The sequence below is a fragment of the Carcharodon carcharias genome, chromosome 22 (assembly GCF_017639515.1).
Source record: "Carcharodon carcharias isolate sCarCar2 chromosome 22, sCarCar2.pri, whole genome shotgun sequence".
Classification (NCBI taxonomy): domain Eukaryota; kingdom Metazoa; phylum Chordata; class Chondrichthyes; order Lamniformes; family Lamnidae; genus Carcharodon; species Carcharodon carcharias.
Genome location: NC_054488.1, coordinates 13,165,694 through 13,186,076, shown reverse-complemented (window position 1 = coordinate 13,186,076; position 20,383 = coordinate 13,165,694). Strand labels below are relative to the sequence as shown.

The 20,383-nt window shown below is 43.1% G+C and overlaps 1 protein-coding gene across 4 annotated transcripts in view; it reads right to left on the bottom strand.

Annotated features, from left to right (window-relative positions):
- LOC121293740 (myocardin-like) overlaps positions 1 to 20,383 on the bottom strand; it is a 111,310-nt gene that overhangs the window by 47,419 nt on the left and 43,508 nt on the right. For all 4 annotated transcript variants that reach the window (XM_041216994.1, XM_041216991.1, XM_041216992.1 and 1 more), the window contains 2 exons: positions 7,872 to 7,947; positions 4,315 to 4,476 (listed from right to left, as the gene is read on the bottom strand). In XM_041216994.1, coding sequence (XP_041072928.1) covers positions 4,315 to 4,476; positions 7,872 to 7,947 — 238 coding nt within the window. The remainder of the gene's footprint in view (positions 1 to 4,314; positions 4,477 to 7,871; positions 7,948 to 20,383) is intronic.

Below are 20,383 nucleotides of genomic sequence, written 5' to 3'. Positions count from 1 at the left end.
ACTTGATTTGATCTACATAGTTTTTAATTGAAAATGCACCAGATAGAGTAAAAGATACAAATAATGTTTCTAAAGCAATTGGCAATGAGATAAAATGCTTGCAATGTATCAAAGCAGAACGCTGACATACTTGCCTACGGAAAGCTGCAAGAAAAATCCTCCATCCATCACAATCAAACATGAACTGTAACCAGGGAAAAATTCCACGTAAAAACGCACAACAGGGAAACCACAAGTTAACACTACATCAGCAACACCAAAGACCAAAACAGATGAAACAAGAGATTCAGGGTGGAATTTTCCAAGGTGCTGGTGGGGCATCATATGTGCTGTGTCCCGGGGGATGTGTTGACAGAAATCTTCTGTCCTTTGAGCTCAATGGATGACAATTGCAGGCCATGCACTTGAGGTCTTTTGACAAACTACGTGCTGTGTGGAAGGATCACTGAAAATTCCCTCCTCTATGCGATGATTAGATGCCGCATAATTGAAAATGAAAGCTGGATATATACCGCAGACCTGGCCAAGTCTCGCTTGCTGTAATACAGACTAGGCAGCGCCAGTCCCTTTGCTGGCATAGTAATCCACCTGAAGAGGTCTCTTCAACTCAAATTGCTGATGGCAAAATCAAATAACCCCAGTGGGTGCGGGGTTTTGCACTGGCAGCAGGTGGCTGATAGCTTGAATCAGCTACATATTGTAGCAATACAATTCTGTCTATACAGATCTTTCCCTGACATTAGGGAAAATCCCCAGGCAAATAATTTGACACTGCACAAGTGTAAACAGTTTATGCTGCTGCTCGTGCTTTGAATTCTGCCCCAGAATATATCTGGGATAAGTTTAGAACACCACCTAAGACAATAACATCCCCAGCTTAAGCCTCAAAGGTCCCGGCATTTGGAAGAAACAGAACATGAGTTGCAACTTGAGAATGCAAACTTGCTAAAATAAGAATAAGGGAGAGCACAACATGTGGTCCTTCACAAAGAATAAGAGCGCTCCGCAGCAGCGTCAAATCACACAGCGGCTTCCACAGGGGGGATTTCCGCACCCCCCCCCCCACCAAAACAGGAGGGTTTGAGTTGGGCGGGATGTTCAAATGTTAAAAATTTACATCTCCACCCCTCTCCACTTTTAGCCTGCCGACTTCTGGTTTCTGGAGAAGAGTTGGTAATTTAAATATTATAATGATGCTGACTACCTCATATTTAAGCACTATTTTGCATTTAACACTGGCTGACTGAGTCTCCCCGAGCCTCAGGAAACCCAGTGACTGAAAGGGAGGGAAGGACTGCTGGATACAGACGGTAAGCGTCATTTCCCATGATGGATCCAGTTTACCTTCTTAACCAACTGTGATCACTCAGACCTTCCAATCTTTCTCAGACTCTTCTCATCTCCTCCATCAGATCTCTCATAACCCCTCTACTCTGACCTCCGATAATGCCTCTTGCCTCTGATCTCCCACCCCTTTCCAACCTTTCTGATTCATTGCTCCCGCGCTGTTGTCTGATGTTGAAGGTCTACCCGCCCAACAGCCGATCTCTCAGTCTGACTGGCTGCAGTCAGAAAACGGGTGTTAAAAAACAAATACTAATCAGGTCCTGCCACTGAATTAGGCAGGACCTGCGGGTAAACCATCCTTCCAGGTTTCCTGACCTCTAAGCAGTCCCCTCCCCACCTCCCTGGCCACCCCACTCACTCCTGGTATCCAAATTAATATCCAGTCTAATCTCTAACTACTCTTTAAGCATGAACTTCCTGACATTAATTCCACATTTGTCTCTGAACAGATTGAACCCATGTCCCTTGTCCCACTCTTGCAACTTTGTTTGAAATTATTTATTGGATTTACCTTTTCCATTTACTATTTTACACTTGTCCTAAGGTCACTTCTTAAATCACCTTCTTTTCAGTTTTTTGCTCAGAACTCGGACATCACAAGCTATCGATCAGTCTTATGGCTCAAAAATTAGCCTCATGCCTTGGTGACAGGAGCCCATAATTCATGAAGTTACAAAAGTTCTCCGGCATAAATGGGATAAATTAAACAATGAGTGGACTGCAACATGCATTTTCTCTGCAAAACTGTCTTAAGGTAAATTTTAAGGTTTTGCTGGACTTGTGATTCCTGCAAGTAAGGGGAGCCTTATTTTTATTATTTTACCTTCTTCTTCCCTCCTCTCATGAGAGTATTAACCCTTCCCTGGCCTCCTCAAGCTGTGGGTTCCCTACTCCTCTTCTGAATATGCTCTCCTGAGGGTGCGGACTCTTGCTGTGGCCTGATTCCACAAATGCTCACTCAAAGTGGTCATTAATCTTTGCATGTAAGTGCTGTTAAGGCTATTTAATTGTGGGAACCATGCCAACAATCCTGTCCTCACTGAACACCCGCACATATAGAGCATAAGGTACAAGATATCAAACATTACCAGCAACTCTGATTTTGCCGCTTTCCTCTCCTGGGGCACTGATACCAGTGCCCTGCTTGCTCCCTTGGCTGACATCGACTGGCTCGTTTCACACTGGAGACTAAATTCAGAACCATCTTGAATTTGTGGCTCAGTAACAAACTAAGTCATCAGACAGCAATGATAAGTCCTCTAACATGTTCTGCGACTTGCATATTTTGGTATTTTCCAGATCTTAGTTGACATGAAATATGAAACCACAGAAGATATTTTGGTCACAAATTATATTTTTTTTTAGAAGCGCAGATAGTAAAAATATCTTGCTCCAAGATTCCATGCATAGGCAAAATGTTGGAGCTGATTGCCAAATTTATTATAAAGCAGTGGAAAAAAATAATTTTTGCCAAATTACACACACAATACACTGTCAATGTGATTCAACTGGCATAAAGTTCCTGAATAAATGAGATTAATGACAGTAAAACACATGTGGGTTAAGTGATGTTTCCATCGTGTGATGAATTTCATATCAGGAATGAGCAAAATGATTAAATGGTGTCTTTCATGCAACATTACAAGTTGCAAATTGCAGGAGTTCCGGGAAATTTACTTATGTGAATGTTTACAAGAATGACAAAGGCCAAAGATAATCAGTGGGATTTTCTGCACCCGCCCACCGCCGCAATCTTTTGGTCCTGCCGCAAGTCAACGGGCTTCTGGCTGGGGCGCGGCAGGTCCCACCCACAATGGGGCCAGAAAATGCCGGCCAATGATATAAATTGTGCTACCACAGTGCTGATGGGAAAATGAAAATCGCTTTAGTTGAGAACGTCAGGTGTTTTTAAAAGAAAACCTTGTCCACCGCATTCTCCAAAAAACAAGTACACGAATCTTTAAGGAAATATCAGGTGCCTATTAGAACTGGAATGTGGAGGCAGTGATGCTGATGAACTGTTATGTAACTCCCAGCAAGTGGATGAAGCACAGCATTAGTGTAGACAACAACTTCCTCTCAACTTCCCTCTTCATTGCTAACTTGCTGACTGTGCTTGTGAAAAAGAGGTCAAAATTTCAGAGTTTGGAAATAAAATTATGGCCAGGATTTTGCCCTCATTGGGCGGGCTCGGCGGAAGCGGTCAGGAAGCTGACCGCGGTCGGGGGCCCGGCCACGATTTCACGCTGGGTGGGCCAATTAAGGCCCGCCCAGTGTGAAATGTATGCTGCCGCGCTCAGCGCTGCCTGTATGGGGGTGGGGGGGAGGGTGAGCTGGGAACTTAGCGCATGCGCACAAGTGCGTGCAGGTAAAGCTCCCTGAGGCATCGAGCTGCCCCAGGGAGATGATGATATAAAAAATTAAAAATGAAACATTTTAAGGTGTTAAAAAACGTGTCACCACATGTGACTCTGTCACATGACCAGGGCCATGTTAGAAACTAGGATGACACTTTTTTAAACGACGGATTGAAACCTCATCCTGCCCTTGGATGAGGTTTCGCAAAACATGCAAAGGCCGCTTGGCCTTCTCGCCTGCCCGCCAACCGTAAAGTTAGACGGGCAGCGAAAAATTTAATTTAGTTAGATTGTTAATGGCCTTAATAGGCCTGTTAATTGTCGGCGGGCACACTGCCAACTCCTGCATGCACCCGCCAACCGAAGTAGCCATCGGGGACCTCGCCCGACGTCATCGCGCGTCATTTTACGCTCGTTCGGGTCGGCCAAGCGCCCGGCCGGTGAGCGGAAAATTCTGCCCCATGAATTCTTAGTGTATTTCTACAGACAGCAGTGAACAAATCTGTTTTGCATGAATTATTCTAAATTTAGAAGGTGCCAATGCATTAAAAACAACGGTTAGTAACTGCAAAAGTCCCAAATGAGGAACAGAGGAGAACTTTGTAAATACCATTGATTGCCTCTTTCACGGCTGAATCTACTGGAATTATATTCTTCTTCACGAGTTCCAAAGGTCCAGGTCTCTGGGCTATCTTCTCATTGAGGTCATCAGCCAACCTCGCCCTCTTGAGCTTCATTTGAGTTGCTTGAAGTGTGCCCTCTGCAGCTGTATCTTTTGGAGCAAAAAAATCAAACTTAGTAACTAGCTTCAGAAAAAAAAACAAGTTCTGCTGGCTTTAGGAAATTTTCATGCAAGTAATCATTCTAAAGCTCTGAAGAAGAGTCAAACGGACTTGAAACATTAACTCTGTTTCTCTCTCCACGGATGCTACCAGACCTGCTGAGATTTTCCAGCATATTCTGTTTTTATTTCAGATTTCCAGCATCCCCAGCATTTTGCTTTTATTCTAAAGCAAACCTTGCATCTGAATATATCACCTGTGGTTTAAGTCGCTTGGTTAAGCCCAGTTAAATAAAAACTCCTTTCAAGTGAAGCAGCACTTCACTTGCAATTCCCTCAATTTAGCCTACTTGATTTGCTGCTCCCAATGCGGTCTCCTCTACATTGGAGAGACCAAACGCAGACTGGGTGACCACTTTGCAGAACACCTTTGGTCTGTCCGCAAGCATGACCCAGACCTCCCTATCGCTTGCCATTTCAACACACCACCCTGCTCTCATGCCCACATGTCCGTCCTTGGCCTGCTGCAATGTTCCAGTGAAGCTCAACGCAAACTGGAGGAACAGCACCTCATCTTCCGATTAGGCACTTTACAGTCTTCCGGACTTAATATTGAGTTCAACAATTTCAGATCATGAACTCTCACCTCCATCCCCACCCCCTTTCCGATCCCCCTTTTTTCAATAATTCATAATTTTTTTTTACAACTATATTTTTTTCTTTTTCCTCCTATTTTAAATTTATTTCGATCTATTGTTTCATTTCCATCTTTTAGCCCATTTCGATCCTTTCCCCCCACCCCGCCTGCACTAGGGCCATCTGCCACTAGCTTGCTTCCCTTAATGTCCCCATTAGCACATCCTTTAGATAATATCATCACCGTCAACACCCCTTTGTCCTTTTGTCTATGACATCTTTGGCAGTCTCTTCTTGGCCTCCACCTATCACTGGCCCCCTATCGAGCTCTCCTGCTCCACCTCCTTCTACCAGCTTGTATTCCATCTCATTTCTATATGTCTTAGTTCTGATGAAGGATCACATAGACTCGAAACGTCAACTCTATCCCTCTCCACAGATGCTGTTAGACCTGCTGAGTTTTTCCAGGTATTTTTGTTTTTGTTATATAAAAAAACAAATTGCCTTTACTGCAGTTGCTCTAACCTATCTGCTTCTTGATGTTCCTTCCCCACCCACTCTTTTGCAGTCTACTGACAGTTCAGTACGAGGGTTGAAAACCCTCCTGGACTGTTGCCAAATCTCCAGAAATTAAAGGCCAGTATCCCAGACACTGACGTGCCCTGGAGAAAAATCATCAGGGCATTTTGCCCCACACCACACCTCCACCGCTGCCCCCCACTTTCTTTGAACACCTTTGTTTACTAGTCATAAAAATATTGGAGAGGGGGACAAAAGGTTTGTTTGCCTGGAAAAGGCAGTTGGAGCTGGCAGGTCAACCTCCTGGAATTCATCCATCCAACCAGAGTTGACAGCCCGACTTCATGTCATTGCTCAGTCAATCCCACTGGAGTCCTGCTCAGATGGTAAGGGAAGTGGCACCTTACTCTTTGGCTAATTGTAATTTCTTGGATTCCTAGGAGATTCGGTTAACATTTCTCTTAGGGGACTCAAGCAAATCACAAATTAGATGGTAAACTTTTAGTTGCCATGTTAATTTAAGTTTTTCCTGAAATTTAGCAAAATATTGTTCCAGAAACATTGTGCACTTTACAAAAGAAATTTCTACATACACAAGCATTGCCTCTCGGGCATGTCTATCACAATGCAGGCACCATGCATAGCAATAGATGTAAATAGTATTAAAAAGGCAAAGGAAACAAGGCATCTCATCATGGGTTCTTCTGACTTAAGTTTACTGGCAATTTACTGATTTTGGCAAATTACAAGAACCTAGGATTATCTGGAATTTCACAAGCAGCATATGAGAAACGGGGCCGAATTTACAATTGCTGGTGGGATCAGGATCCTGGTGCAGGTACAACTTAAGGCCTCCTGACACCTCTGGGAGAGTCTACAATTTTAAAAGTGAGGGCAGGGAAGAGGGAAAGGGGGGGAATCTGCTCGCCTCCAACTAATGGCCTATTAAGCTCCTTTAGGGCCCTGTTAACAGGCTGAGAAGGTCAGGACTGTAATCTTCAATGGAGATTTTGGCAGACCAGACCAGCTTGGCGCACGTTTGTGCACACCTGTCGGCTTCGCTGTGGGGCGAAAGGAAAGGTTTAGTTTGATATTTAAAATTAATCGGGCCCTCAGACATCGTGTGCAGATTGTACCTACCACCTCAGTTATGCCCGCTCACGCTCTGTCTCATGCTGCTGGCTCTCTGAGGAGCTGACTGCTCTCGTGGGCAAGGCAGCAGTAGGTCCCTTAATGCCTGCCACCCGTATTTGCCACTGGCAGCAGGCTGACCTGTCCTGCTGAGCTCGCCTCCTGCCCAATTGGCGCGTTACATTTAAGTGCGAGTGATATGGCTGAGGTGCAGGGTCGGGCCCCAGGGTTTATCGGAGGCGCCGGGTTCCCAACCCAGCTTTGAAAATCCCAGCCCGTGGTTTTAAAAGGACTAAGTCAGCAAAGGTGCGCCCGAGCCCAGGACTGCCTGTGGACGATATCATAGGAGGTAAGCTATTTGGCATTTAAAATACTCGAGTTACATTAATATGGAGATTATTACAAGACCCATGGGGCAGAATTTTTAGCTTGGCTTGTGGGCGCGTGCCCGGCTCGCTCGAGCGTAAAATAGCGAGTGATGACATGAGGTGGGCGTCCCAATGGCGTCCCGCGCTAGTGCGATACTTTGGCCGGCGGGCGCACACCAGAGTCAGAACATGCCCGCCGACAATTAAGAGGCCAGTTAAGCCCATTAAGGTTCCAGTTGTCACCAATGTTTTGTGGTCCATTCAACATTACAGTTGGCGGACGGGTGAATCTGCCAGGCAGACTTTGCATTGTTGGTAAAACCTCATCCAAAAGGCATGATGAGGTTTCTATTATTAAATGAAATAAAAATACATGGGCAGGATTATCATCATGTATATGATTCTGATGCGTGGACATTTTTATGACGGATTTTAAAATCTTTATTTATTGCTTTTAAATTCTTCAGCTCCCTGAGGGAACTCTTTGCCTTCAGGGTGCTTTCATTCTGCGCTACTCCACCCACGCACCCCCCCGCCCCCATGTCTGTGCCCACCCCCACCTTGGTAGCACTGATCTTCTCGGTGCATGAGCCACACTGGTTGGCTGTTCATCATGTGACATTGCGCTCAGGGGCCAATCGCAGGCAGCTGTCCGTTCCCAGGCCTGCCGATCGTGCCCCGCACGCCAACCTAAAAATCCTGCCCATGATGTTAGAAAAAATTGGTACTTACCTTGTAGGATATGCATATTAACCAGATCTGTTTTCTCAGGTCTACTTCTGATCTTGTGTTTTAAGTAGTCTTCCGTCTGTAAGACAAAGAAAGTAATCAATTGTCAAATTTAGTAACTGCAGGCCCATTAAAACATTAATAATATATTCTTTGGCAAGAACTAATGGTGAACTTTGTCTCTGAGGCGACTAATTTTACAAAGCATAATGGGGTGCAGAACAGTCCAATCCTTTCACGAATTTTAAGAGCATCTTTTGGTGAATAGTCAAAAGTGTCCATCTGTACGAACAAAATGCAAGACTGTTAAGAAGCTTGCGATTTAGCATTACAAACAGCTGAATTGCCGACTATATATAATGCTACATGTGTTCTTTTGAAGTGTATAATCATTTATATATATATATATATATATAATATCACATCATACTCTTATCACCTGACAGGATATCTATGAACAAGCATTTGATTTAATGAAATACAGACTCCTTGGGCTTACATTCAAATATTAGCAGTTACTTGCTGGAGAGCTGTTTGGCAAACATGAAATCTTGCAGCTTGGGGAGTTGCAAATTGAACTTTAAAAAAACTTGGTCAATTGAAATGACACAGCCTTTCATCATGGAAAAAGCAACCTATTTTTGTTGCTTGGGCAAAGAAGAGAGGTTTGTGTCAGTGCACCAGATACAAATTATACAATAATTTGCCCTGTTGCAGTTTACGTCAATGCATGGTCTACCTGTGAATAATGTACTGTTGAAAAGTGGGAACAATATCCATCTGTCCCTCCAAATACAGCAAGTTCCTGGTAATGGGTGTCACCAGAGGGGCTAAAGCAGACATCAGCATGTTGCTCTGCACTACTTTCGGTATCCATTCAAGCAGTCAGTAAAGGTGCAGCATTGGCAGAGGCCCCGGGTGCTGATCCCCGGTCTATTTTGCAAGCCAGCAGAGACAGACATGTTACCTTAAAGGTGAGAACGCCCCTGCTTTCTCGTCCATTTCCTGGGCACCACAATATGAATGAGATTGTAACGGCGAAGCTTCAACTACACCAGCCACCCTGAATAGGCTGCTAAAAATCTGAAGATGTCTCCCTGGATTTTTTCTCCTCTCAGTTGTGTAGCTGATTTTTATTCTGTATTTATGCCCAGACTCAAGGCTGAAAGGGTAATTTAGCAGCAGGGAGGTTTGCTGGTTAGAACACGAGGTGGGGAAGGAACAGCAAGGGTATGGGGAGGGAACAACAGAGTGGGACTAATTGGACAGTTATTTCAAGCAACTGACACAGGCACAGTAGGTTGAGTGTATGATTCTATGAATAAGATAAAATTTGAGTTCCAGTTAACCAAAGCCAATATGGTAGACTGCCTATATGACTTAAGTAGCAGATGGTGTTGCCAAGTACTGGGAGTCCGAGAGGCCCTAAAATATTGGACAGAATTTTCCTGTTGGCATGCAGGGGTGGGCCCCACACATCCGCGCGCAAAATGACCTGGTGATGTTGGGTGAGCGTCTCGACGTTACCATGCGCCATTGCGATATTTCGCTGGGCAGGCGCGCGATGATGTCTGACGCGCACCCGCCATTAATTAACGGGCCACTTAAGGCCCTTGTCTCACCAATCGACTCGGATTTTTCGGCGCCCGTGCAATCTTTGGGTCAGCGCACAGGTGCAACGGCCAGGCGGGTAGGACACATTTGTATTAACCTCATTCACGGGTGGGATAAGAGGGCTCACTGAGCTCGCGAATGTGCACTGTCAAGTATTTATTTTTGAAAGTTTTTGAAGCATCCCTGTGTGATCTGCAGTACTTCAAAACGCATACCAGCTGCTTTTTTCTGGACTCTTAACCTTCAGGTCAGCACTCTGCGGTGAGTAATCTTTTCTGGGCCTGCAGGTTTCAGGAAACCTTCCCTTAGCTTGGGTTGGAAGCAGAATTGTCCACTGGAGGCAGCTCCTCTGAGGAGGAAGGGAGGGCTAGAAGGGGGAGGAGGCCAGGAGTGCACATTCACCCTCCAGGGGAGTCACCTTTGGGAGGATAGGCAGAAGGTGTGCAGGGCCAAGAGGTAGTTCAAGGCAGAATGGGCTGCAGAAGACGCCACTATCCTGCTGCCTGGGTATACAGGTGGCGAAGCAACTGCCTCAATATGTCTCAGGTGCAGTGCTGAAGGAGGCTCCATTTCTCAAGGGAGACAGTCGACTATATCTGTCAGATGATTGGCCCTGAGATCTCCACTAACTGTGTGGGTGGGCACCCTATGCCAGTGGCTCTGAAGGTCACAGCTGCCCTCAACCTCTATGCCTCCGGCTCCTTCCAGAGGTTGGTGGGTGATCTTTGTGGTGTCTCCGAATCAGCTGTCCACACTTGTGTCAAGCAGGTTACAGATGCTTTATGCAGGCATGCACCGAGCTTCATCCACTTCCATTAGGAGCCAGGCACAGCGAGCCAGAGGCTATACGGTGAGCCCTTCCACTTGCCATTGTGAGCAGCCTTGCCAAGGCTGCCAGCGCTTCATATAAACAGGCTGCCGGGTCGCCGTTGGACCCGGCAGACAGTGCACTCCCGTGCCGCCTGCCCACTCCTGCTATCCTCGGGAGTCGCGCACTACGCTGGGCGGGCCTTGGTTGGCCTGCCCATGTAAAATGGCGGCATGGACCCGATTGCGGGCGGCGATTGGGTCCACACCTGCCTGCTCTGCACGCCCCCCACCCCCACCCCCCCAACCGCCAACCAGAATATTTAGCCTATTATTACAAAAACAAGAATCTTTAAAAATACGAATATATATCATACATAAATTATAAATATACATCGATACACAGATATAATAGATCCATTTTCCTCAGTATATTGTTACATTTTCTAAAATTAATTTCAAACCACTATTCTAATGAATAATTAAGGCAGGAAATTAAAATACTTAGCCCATCCAAAGAACAGCTGCTACTTACACATTTAACACGTTATGTATTACAATGATGTGAATGGGATTTATGGGGGTTCATGTACCTGTTTTTCCAAAGGTTCTAATACTAATTAGTGCAACATATTTATAATTCTATCAAGATTATTCATGTCTCATAGCATGAAATCTTCTGGTTTGTCATTGTATCAAATCACACAATCAGACCATAATTATACATGTCATGACTACAGTTTCCCCTGGATATCATTAAAACTACTTCGATATAATTTTTGTGATAGGTTTCCCCGCCTTCTATACCATATTTCCACACTGACCAAGTCCTGAACATTCCATCATTTTTAGTACAGTACAATTTTTAATTTCTGTGACTGTGATAAAAGCAAAACACTGCATAAATCTGAAATAAAAACAGAAAATGCTGGAAGCACTCAGCAGGTCTGGCACCATCTGTGGAGAGAGAAATCGAGCTAATGTTTCGAGTCCAATATGAATTTGGAACTCACATCTAAGTTTACATGTAAAGATTTTGGCAAGCGGATGAGGTAGCAAAGGGACGCTAGTGTCTTTTACAAATTGATGATTCTGCTGTCTACTTCCAACATTTTCTGCTTTTATTTCAGCTACTTAGCATTTGCAGTTGCCACTCTCTTCCTAATTTTCGACCTGCATCTTTTGACCTCACCACCAGCTCCACCAAACGTGTCTTACCCATAGAATGGTGGCATTTGACTCTATTCAACTCAAGCGGGGAGAACTGCAAGCCTAATCAGCTCAGGCAAAAAAAAAATACAGATCGCCATCACAGCGTTCAGCTGTTTCTTAAATGACTTCAAGATTTTTGCTTCAGAACGATATTTGGAAGTCCATTTCACATTTTGATGAGTATGTTCTAAGAAGATTAGGTATAGCGGGGGTAAGACTGATGCTGGAAATAAACCTTAATTATTTTCACCACCCTTTGGCAACTCTCAAAAATCATCCACAAAATGCTTTGAGGTGTTTAATTTTCTTTATTTAATAACCTCCACTTAAGTGTAACCAAACTCCTTAAGTGAAGGTTTCTCGCAATTTGTAAGACAATTAAATCCATTATAATACTTTGGGCCCTGTCACACAGTGCAATTTTTGGTTAAAATATATTGCACACCTTGATTCTATTTCAACAAACATTGCTGGGAAACCCAAGCTATCTCAATAACCAGCAAGGCCTAAATAACGGATTTAGATTTAATACTGCTCAATTTCCCCATTTTATGGAAAAAAAATGATTCTTTCATACCTAGGTGTGACAAAGGGGACATGATGGCACAGAGGATTGTTGTAAAAAGCCATCTGGTTCACTAATGCCATTTAGGGAAGGAAATCTGCTGTCCTTACCTGGTCTGGCCTACATGTGATTCCAGACCTATTACAATCTTGACTGCCCTTGGAAATGGCCTAGTAAGCCACTCAGTTTTAAGGGCAATTAGGGATGGGTAACAAATGCTGGCCTTATCAGTGATGCCCACATCCAATGAAAGAGTAAGTAAAAGAAAACCCTGCCAGAAATGGCTTTGAAATTCAATGCTATTCTGAAATTTCTAAAAGTAAATGAAACTTCCCTCCAACATCAAGCTGTGATTCACATTTAACTATTTAAATTGTTTTTTGCAGAGTAAACTGAGCTAAATCGGAATGGATAAAGGGTGCAATCTCAGTGTGGGAGACAATCCTAGTTTCTTGAGTTATATAATACTTCCGCCGAGTTCCTAATCCTAGTATTATTCCTTACCTTACCACTCCACTCACACTCACCACAGCTCCTTATGCAAGTCTCTGCAATGGCTTGCTTCAAAAAAGCCATAATGGCATTGTTTTTTCTGGCCAGTGGCAAACGAACACTGCTCATCATTTATTATGTTTACAGCTGCCCAAAGACTTGTCAGGGACTTTTGAGAAGCAACTTTCTGCATTTAGAGATTTTATTTTCCTGCAATGACAACCAGATTTGTGGCATCTGTGAGCAGGATAAGCTATAGCAAAGCTCTTCAACCAATCAGGCTGAAGGATTCTCACTGTGACACGCCAGCCTGGGGAGTAACAGAGGCAGATTACGTAGGTGAAGGAAGTGGAGTTTCAGATGTCTGGGTTTCCCTTCATGCTCTGGACTTTTAACTCTATAGTTTCCATCTTCTGTCCCTGCTAAGTTCCCCACCCAGCAGTTGGTCTGATTGACAGGTATGGCTTCCAGTCAAGTCGGGAGCATTCCAGAGCAGGCAGTAAAAGCAAGTAGGTCCAGACCACCATCCAGGAGTTCCAATTCCAGTAGGGGATCTGATCCTTCACTTCAGGAGCCTTTATTGGGGTTGGGGTTAGCTGATGGGGGGTACTCCTGACCCAGAACCAATGCTGTGATGATACTTAATTTCTCCAGGCCTGGGAACCCTCACCACCTGCTGTGAAACCTGCAAGGAAGGTTAAATTAGAGACTGCCCAGACTCATTAAAATATTTAAATTGCCCAACACATTCCTCCTGGAAGCAGGTTAATTCCCTGCCCCTTGTCCCTGTAAAACGCAGTAGTGGAGTAGGGATTCAACTTTTTAAAAATTTTAACATTCTGACCCAACATTGACTCATGCGTTTTGATGTGCTAAAATTCCATGACCTCATCCCACAGAGTCTAACCCAAGAGTATAAACTAGACATAATTCATTGTACAATCATGTAAAGAAAGCAAAATAAAAAGAGGGGAAGAAAGATGGGATTAGTAGAGACAGAGATAAAAGTGACAAAAAGAAAACACACAAAAAATTAAATCTCCAACATTAATTAAATTCTGAAGGAATGCGGCTCTATATTTGTAAATTAAAATGTTCAGTGCATGATGTGAGGTTGTTTTGAGTTAGTATGCCATTAAAAATTTACTTACACCTGGATGCAAGAGCCCTAACTTTTTCTGCTGTATTTAGTGGGTAACTAGTGGGTAAGTACTTCACATCTTTGCATAGATTTTAATGCTGAGACTGTCAATGAGATACTGTTACTGCACAGCCTGTGGAGGAGCTTGGGAACTCGGACAGCAACTTCCTAATTTCTGTGTTTAGCTGCACATTTGCAGACTCCGGAAGTTGCTGTCCAATTTACTCCGTAATAGCGCTGAACACAGAGCCTCAGCATTATTCTTCATGCAAAGTCCTGGCCATTAAAATTCTGTGGTATACACCTTTAACATTCATTTATAACTGAATTTGCTTCACAATATATAGTGCGCTGTAGACAGCACAAGCAGTGCTAACCACTGAAATCTAACTTTTTGGAGGTTCTAAATTCTATTAAAATTTCAGCAATTTTGAACACAATGGGTGGGTTGATATTAGCTAATTTCGGCATTTACAGTGATTACAGTGTGACAAAAAAAGAGCTTTCACCCAGGGAGATGCATATTTTCGTAAAATAAACTGGGGGTAAAGAATCCTTTGACGTAACCACTGTACAGGCATTCACGTTATGCACACTTATGCCAATACCCTGTGGGCAAGCTGCATAGATAGCAGTCCGCAGCATTGCTTGCTGCTGGGAAATCGATGTAAGCCTTTGTGGTGCTGTTAGAAGCAAGAGCTATGCAAACAAATTCCTTCCCCCCCCGCCCCCCCGCCCCCCCCCCCCCGTCAACTATGTTTTATATATACTATCAAATTCTCCATAGTGTTGCTAACCCCAATATTGGGGCCCCAGATCCAGATATGAATCAAACTACAGGTTCTTCAAAAGGCAAGAATATTTTATCTGTTAATCTTATTTCAACCACACAGGTTAAATTTGTGTTTTTCATTTGCAGTCGAAATAGGCTTTCTGGTGGCTTACAAGTCTAAGTTCAAGTTATTTACTTTGTCTACAATAGTTTGACTGACTGACTCTGGAATGGAAATTGTTTGATCATCAAAGGTAAAGACAGCCTTGCAGCTCATAGACTTTTATGGGATCTTAGTTCTCTATTTTGCTACAGATGACCTGGTGAATAATAGAGGTTCTGTGACAAATTGTTCCGTGCAATTTGATATCACAAAATATATTGCCAAGAATTTGATGGGAGAAAGGATTCTGGTTTAAAGGCAGACCTGTCCATATAATTTTTTTTTAAGGTTAGGCTTTGTAGTTCATCCTTGGAGCTGTTTTGTGCATCATTCAAAAAAAAAAGCTGGTTAACCAGTAGAGTATATATGGATTCCTTAGGTTGTGTGCTCCTACTTGTCTTTGGAGGTGATGAGGAACTTTTAGCTGGCTTCCCACATATTCTAGGGGTTTATGGTTAAGGGGTTTATGCTAACTCATGCGTAGCAGAGAAAACCAATGCAAGTTTCGGGTCGTAAGGACACTCAGGGCAGTCTCACGCTGAGGGCACGGGCCTGAATTTTTCCCGCGTCGGTGGGCTTGGCAGGAGCGCTCGGGGAGCTGATCGGCTCTGCACCGCCATTTTACACGGGGTGGCCAACTAAGGCCCGCCCAGCGTCATACGCGAGCGGTAGCGCTACCTGTGCAGCTAAGGAAGAGGAGGAGGGACAGTCAAGTTCAGCGCCATCTCCCTGAGGCACGGAGCTGCCTCAGGGAGATTGAAGCGCTTTTTAAAAGAAAATAAATTAATGCAATAAAAATTTAACGTCACATGAGACGGGACATGTTTTTATTTTCCAGAAAAAGTTTTTATTTGATCCGTAAAAGCTTTAGGAAACCTCATCCCGCTCGTGGATGAGGTTTCCTAAAAAACGTAAAGGCTGCTTGGCCTTTTCGCCTGCCCCGCCGACCATAAGGTTGGACGGGCGGAGTGAAATTCAGGTCAATTACCTGGTTAATGGCCTTAATGGGCCTATCAATTATTGGCGGGCGGGCAGCCGACTCTGGCGCGTTACCGTCGAACGAAATATCGCGAGACAGCACGATGATGTCGGGACGCACGCCCGACATCATCGCGCGTTATTTTATATGCCGGTGTTGGTGGGCCCGCCCCCGCTCGCCAACTGTAAAATCCTGGCCATGGTGTGAGTTTGATGACAGTATTGCAATCCGAGGAATTCTCAACCACCGGCCTGCACTGCAGTCAGGGAGGCTGCAGTGTTATTATGTGACACTGGGGCTGAGCCACCCCCCTCAGTTCTTGGACGCGGCCCTTATACTCCCATATGTATCATAACTGCCGTACAATCAGAGTAAGAAATTGGTATCTTCACTGCATACAAGAAAAATATCCAAGAAAGAATGTAACTGAATCATAGCACCAGAAGCAGGGATGGACAAGCAATTATTTATTGCATTTTTGTGCATAAGTAAACCATTTTGGTGTGTTTTGCAATCAAAGGATCAATGTCCACTGCCAAAACAGAAACTGACAGAGTGAGCGAGTGAAAGAGGTATGCAGAGGCGTAAAATTCCCTTGTTTGTGCATTTTTCAGTGAAAGAAAGAAGGGTTTGTTTGTTCTACAATGAAAATGTGATATATATATATATATATATAAATGATATAAGGCACCAGTAGGTGGAAAATCAGACTCAGAAGGATATGTGGTAATAGCATTGTGGCTCCATGCTGTTGACTGAATAAGGACCATTTGCTGGGACCTCTAGATTGAAAAGATGGATTTATCTTTGTGGAATGGAAAATAGTTAGGGTATATCTGTGTGTGTGTTTTTTTTTTAAATCTTGTACAAGTTTTCACAGGTACAGAATAACGAACACATTGTATTTATAAAATATATGATACTTCTAGGCACATGAGACACGTCTAGTCATACCGCTCTATATATTAGGGTAGGGTTGTTCAGTGACAGGACCAGGTGCATTTGTAGACAAGTTTCTCCATTCCCTGTTCCCCATCTCCCCCTGTATTTCATCTTTTATTTTTGGATGTTAAAAAGACTGAACAAAATGGAAATTCATATTCAACTAAACACATAATCAAGTAAAGTTTCTGCTACCCAGTTACAATCTTCAGTTATTCACTTTATCTGAATCAATTTGAAGGGAGTTAATTGAGGTTCTGTCAATGGATCAATACTCTCCTTACAATCGAGAAAAGAGCCCCAACCTGCTCAGTCTATCCTGATAGTTATAGCCTGTTAGTTCTGGCATCATTGTAAATCATTTTTACACCTTCTCCTTCCTATGTATCCTTTTTAGTTCAAGCTACAAGCAAGGAATGAGAAAATTTACCTTACAGTTGGGTAAAAACAATATGCCAGGTTAGAACAGCAAGAGTCAATTCAGCAATTGCACCTAGTCGATACTGAAGTGTCTATGTTAAAGCATATTTGAACGCATCATTTTTGAAAATGTCAAATTTCAAAACTACTCCCAGCCCTTTCCCCTACGTCCTGACTCACTTTTCTGGATGACAATTTAAATAATTTTTCTCTTAATCAATTTTGATTTCCCAATTATATCTTAATTTACAGCACTGCGTATCTGTTAGTTGCTTATCTATCTTTGCAGTTCTAAGCTCTTCATGTAATCCTAAACAGTTTCACACATTTAAAGCTCAAAAATGAGTCCTCTGAAAGTTATCTAGCTCCCTTAACTCTTATCTTAATTGCTTTTACCAGTGACTATATGGCTTGAAGAGATGTCAGCTTTTGATATACATTTTCCCCCATATCTCATATTTTATATTTGGATGTTAAAAAAAGGAACAAAATGCAAATCCACTTCATATTCAACTGACCATAAAAAATCTATTAATGCTTGTACTGTTGTATTACTGTCCTCAGTTATGATGAATCAATCTGAAATGTGAGCTAATTAAGGATCACAATCAACTGATTAATTATTCTCTTTCCATTCAAATTGTGTTCTGGTGCTGACTCGTATCTCCTGGTATCCTGCAGTAAGCTGTTTAGGTGTATTTAAGTGCTGTCATGTCAGTGCCATGACTCCAGACAGTGGGCCTTACTCAGCTGGCAGAAATCCCAAAGTAAACTTGGTGAATTTGGTACGACCAGTCATAAATCTGGTATAATCCCTGCCACAAGGCCACAACCTGTATTTGCAATCAGGACATGTGCCCACCCTTCTGAACACTGCGCAACCCAAGGAATTAGTCAGCACAAATATCAATGCAAAGACCATTCCTGCTGCAAAGAATGACAATCATAGTGTCCAGAAACAATGAAAGAATTGAGAAGAGTGGGTTGGGACAGGGGAAAGCCTTCAGGTGAAAGCAAATTGATGAAATCACTAATGCCAACTTGAGCACTGTAAGATGAGTTTTCAAATGTCTGGAAGAGAAGCTAAGATAAAAATACTCCATTACCAGAAACAGGAAGAGAAAGTCACCATCACCACAATGCCTTTTTTCAAAAAAAGAAACATTCCAATGTGCCTTATGGGAATGTGCAGCTACCAAGGGGAATGTATGACAATACTTAAAGGATGAAAAGGTGGACAGTTTTTCAAAATAATGGCCAGGGTTTTTAGCTTGTCAGACGGGCGCACACCGACCTGAATGAGCGTAAAATGATGCACGGTGATCTCGGGTGAGCGTCCCTATGTCATCGCGCACTCGTGCGATATTTCAGTTGGCAGCCGCACGTGGGACTTGGCACATGCCCGTGAACGATTAACAGGCCTATTAAGGCCATTAAAGTCCCAGCGGAATTAAATTTTTCACTGCCTGTCCAACCTTACAGTTGGCGGGCAGGCGAAAAGGCCAGGAGGCCTTTGGATATTTTTAGGAAACCTCATCCACGGGCGGGATGAGATTTCCAACAGTTATTAAAAATTAAATAAAAATTTAAACATTTCATTAGTAACATGCCCCTGCTCGTGTGACAGAACAGAATCACATGAGGGGACACTTTTTTTTTTAACAATTTAAAAATTCTTTATTTTTAATTCATAAACCCTTCAGCTCCCGGAGGCAGCTCTGTGCCTCAGGGAGCTTTTCCTGTGTGCAGACACGGTTCCCCGCTCGCCCTCCTTCGCACCACACAGGCAGCGCTAAGCGCTGCAGCGCATGTTTCATGTTGGGCAGACCTTAATTGGCCTGCCAATGTGAAATTGCGGACGGGCCCCAATCGCTGCGGTGCTCGGCTTCCCGGTCACTCCCGCCCGTCCCCATCTGACAAAGGGCAAAATCCTGGCCACTAATTCCCGTCACGCGCAACCATTTACCATAAATATTACAAGGCTCTTGAGACACTGTAGCTCCGCCAATTGAAAGTAGCCCAAAAATACAAGAGCATTGAAAGGTCATTTCAAATCAAAATGCTTTGCAAATGGATTTGCAGATGTTAATAAACAGGCAATCGTTGAAAGCATACTAGCATACTGGGAAAAATTAGCTTGCATAGCTCCATTGACAGAAACATGTAAGAGAACACACGCTATCCAGATTACAAGATTACAATTTTCTGGCTGATAAAAAGTAGACTTTGGTAGACAGGCAAGTACATATAGCAGCATAAGTTAAGACTAAATTGAGGGATATCACAATGAAATATGACAGTTTGAAGTATCTACACAGCATATAGATTAAAGAGCTTTTATCTTTTTGACCTTGAACAGTAAAATTCATCCATTTTTTTAACAATAAGCTCCAAATGCTGGTTTATCTTGCTCTGCGACTGACTTGTCTTTAACAGCATATTTCTGTGATCTGTGCTACATAGCTCTGCATCCGTGGGCTAAATGTTGGGCTGTCAGCTGTCCGATTCTTTGTTCACAACAGCAGTTGATGCTCATGCCCTTCAGTCACTGGACAGCAGACTCTATCAGAACACAGATCAATCACTGTCCCCTTTATTCTGACTCAGGGCAAAGCTTTCTTTGTATATTAGTCTCCTTCATGTAATTTATTGGTTATATGATAAGATTGATTCTATTTAAATAAATAGCTTTGAAACTTGCCATTATAGTTATGGACTATTGGACTATTTTATTGACTAATTTATGTAATTCAGTGGCTATTTTATGCAGGTTCCTGTAGTATATTTGCCAGTAGTGCTCTGGCTGTAATCTCTTAAAATGCGATGAACAAAAACAAAATATGTTATTTCATAAAGCATGCTATACATTTTTGATCAGCAAAGTTGGACTTCAGTTCGCACATCTCAGAATTCCCTCTTTGTCCTCTACCCATTGATTGCATTATGAGAATTGATTTGAAATCATGCCGGACGGGGACAATTAACAGTCATTGATCCACGTCATTAAATGATGAGGTTATAATCTTTAAAACATTTCTAATATGAAATTGTGTGTAACCTCATGTGAAGTTCTATATATAACCCTCAATTGGAATAATACAATTTCGGGATTGTAATATCAGGATTAGGAGTTCATTTTAATTTGACAATATAAGTGTTTCGCAAAGTGTTTTTTTTAAACTGTATAAAAAAAGTTTGAAATAAAAACAGAAAATGCTGGAAAAACTCAGCAGGTCTGGCAGCATCTGTGGAGAGAGAAACTGAGGCCAGAATTTTCCAGAACACCGCCCCTGTGGCAGGGCCGACGAGCAATTGAAATCTCAATTCACGTCGGCAGGACTGGAAGTTCCCGCTGAGCGGCTGGAAAATTCTGGCCAGAGTTAACGTTTCGAGTCCAACGTGACTCTT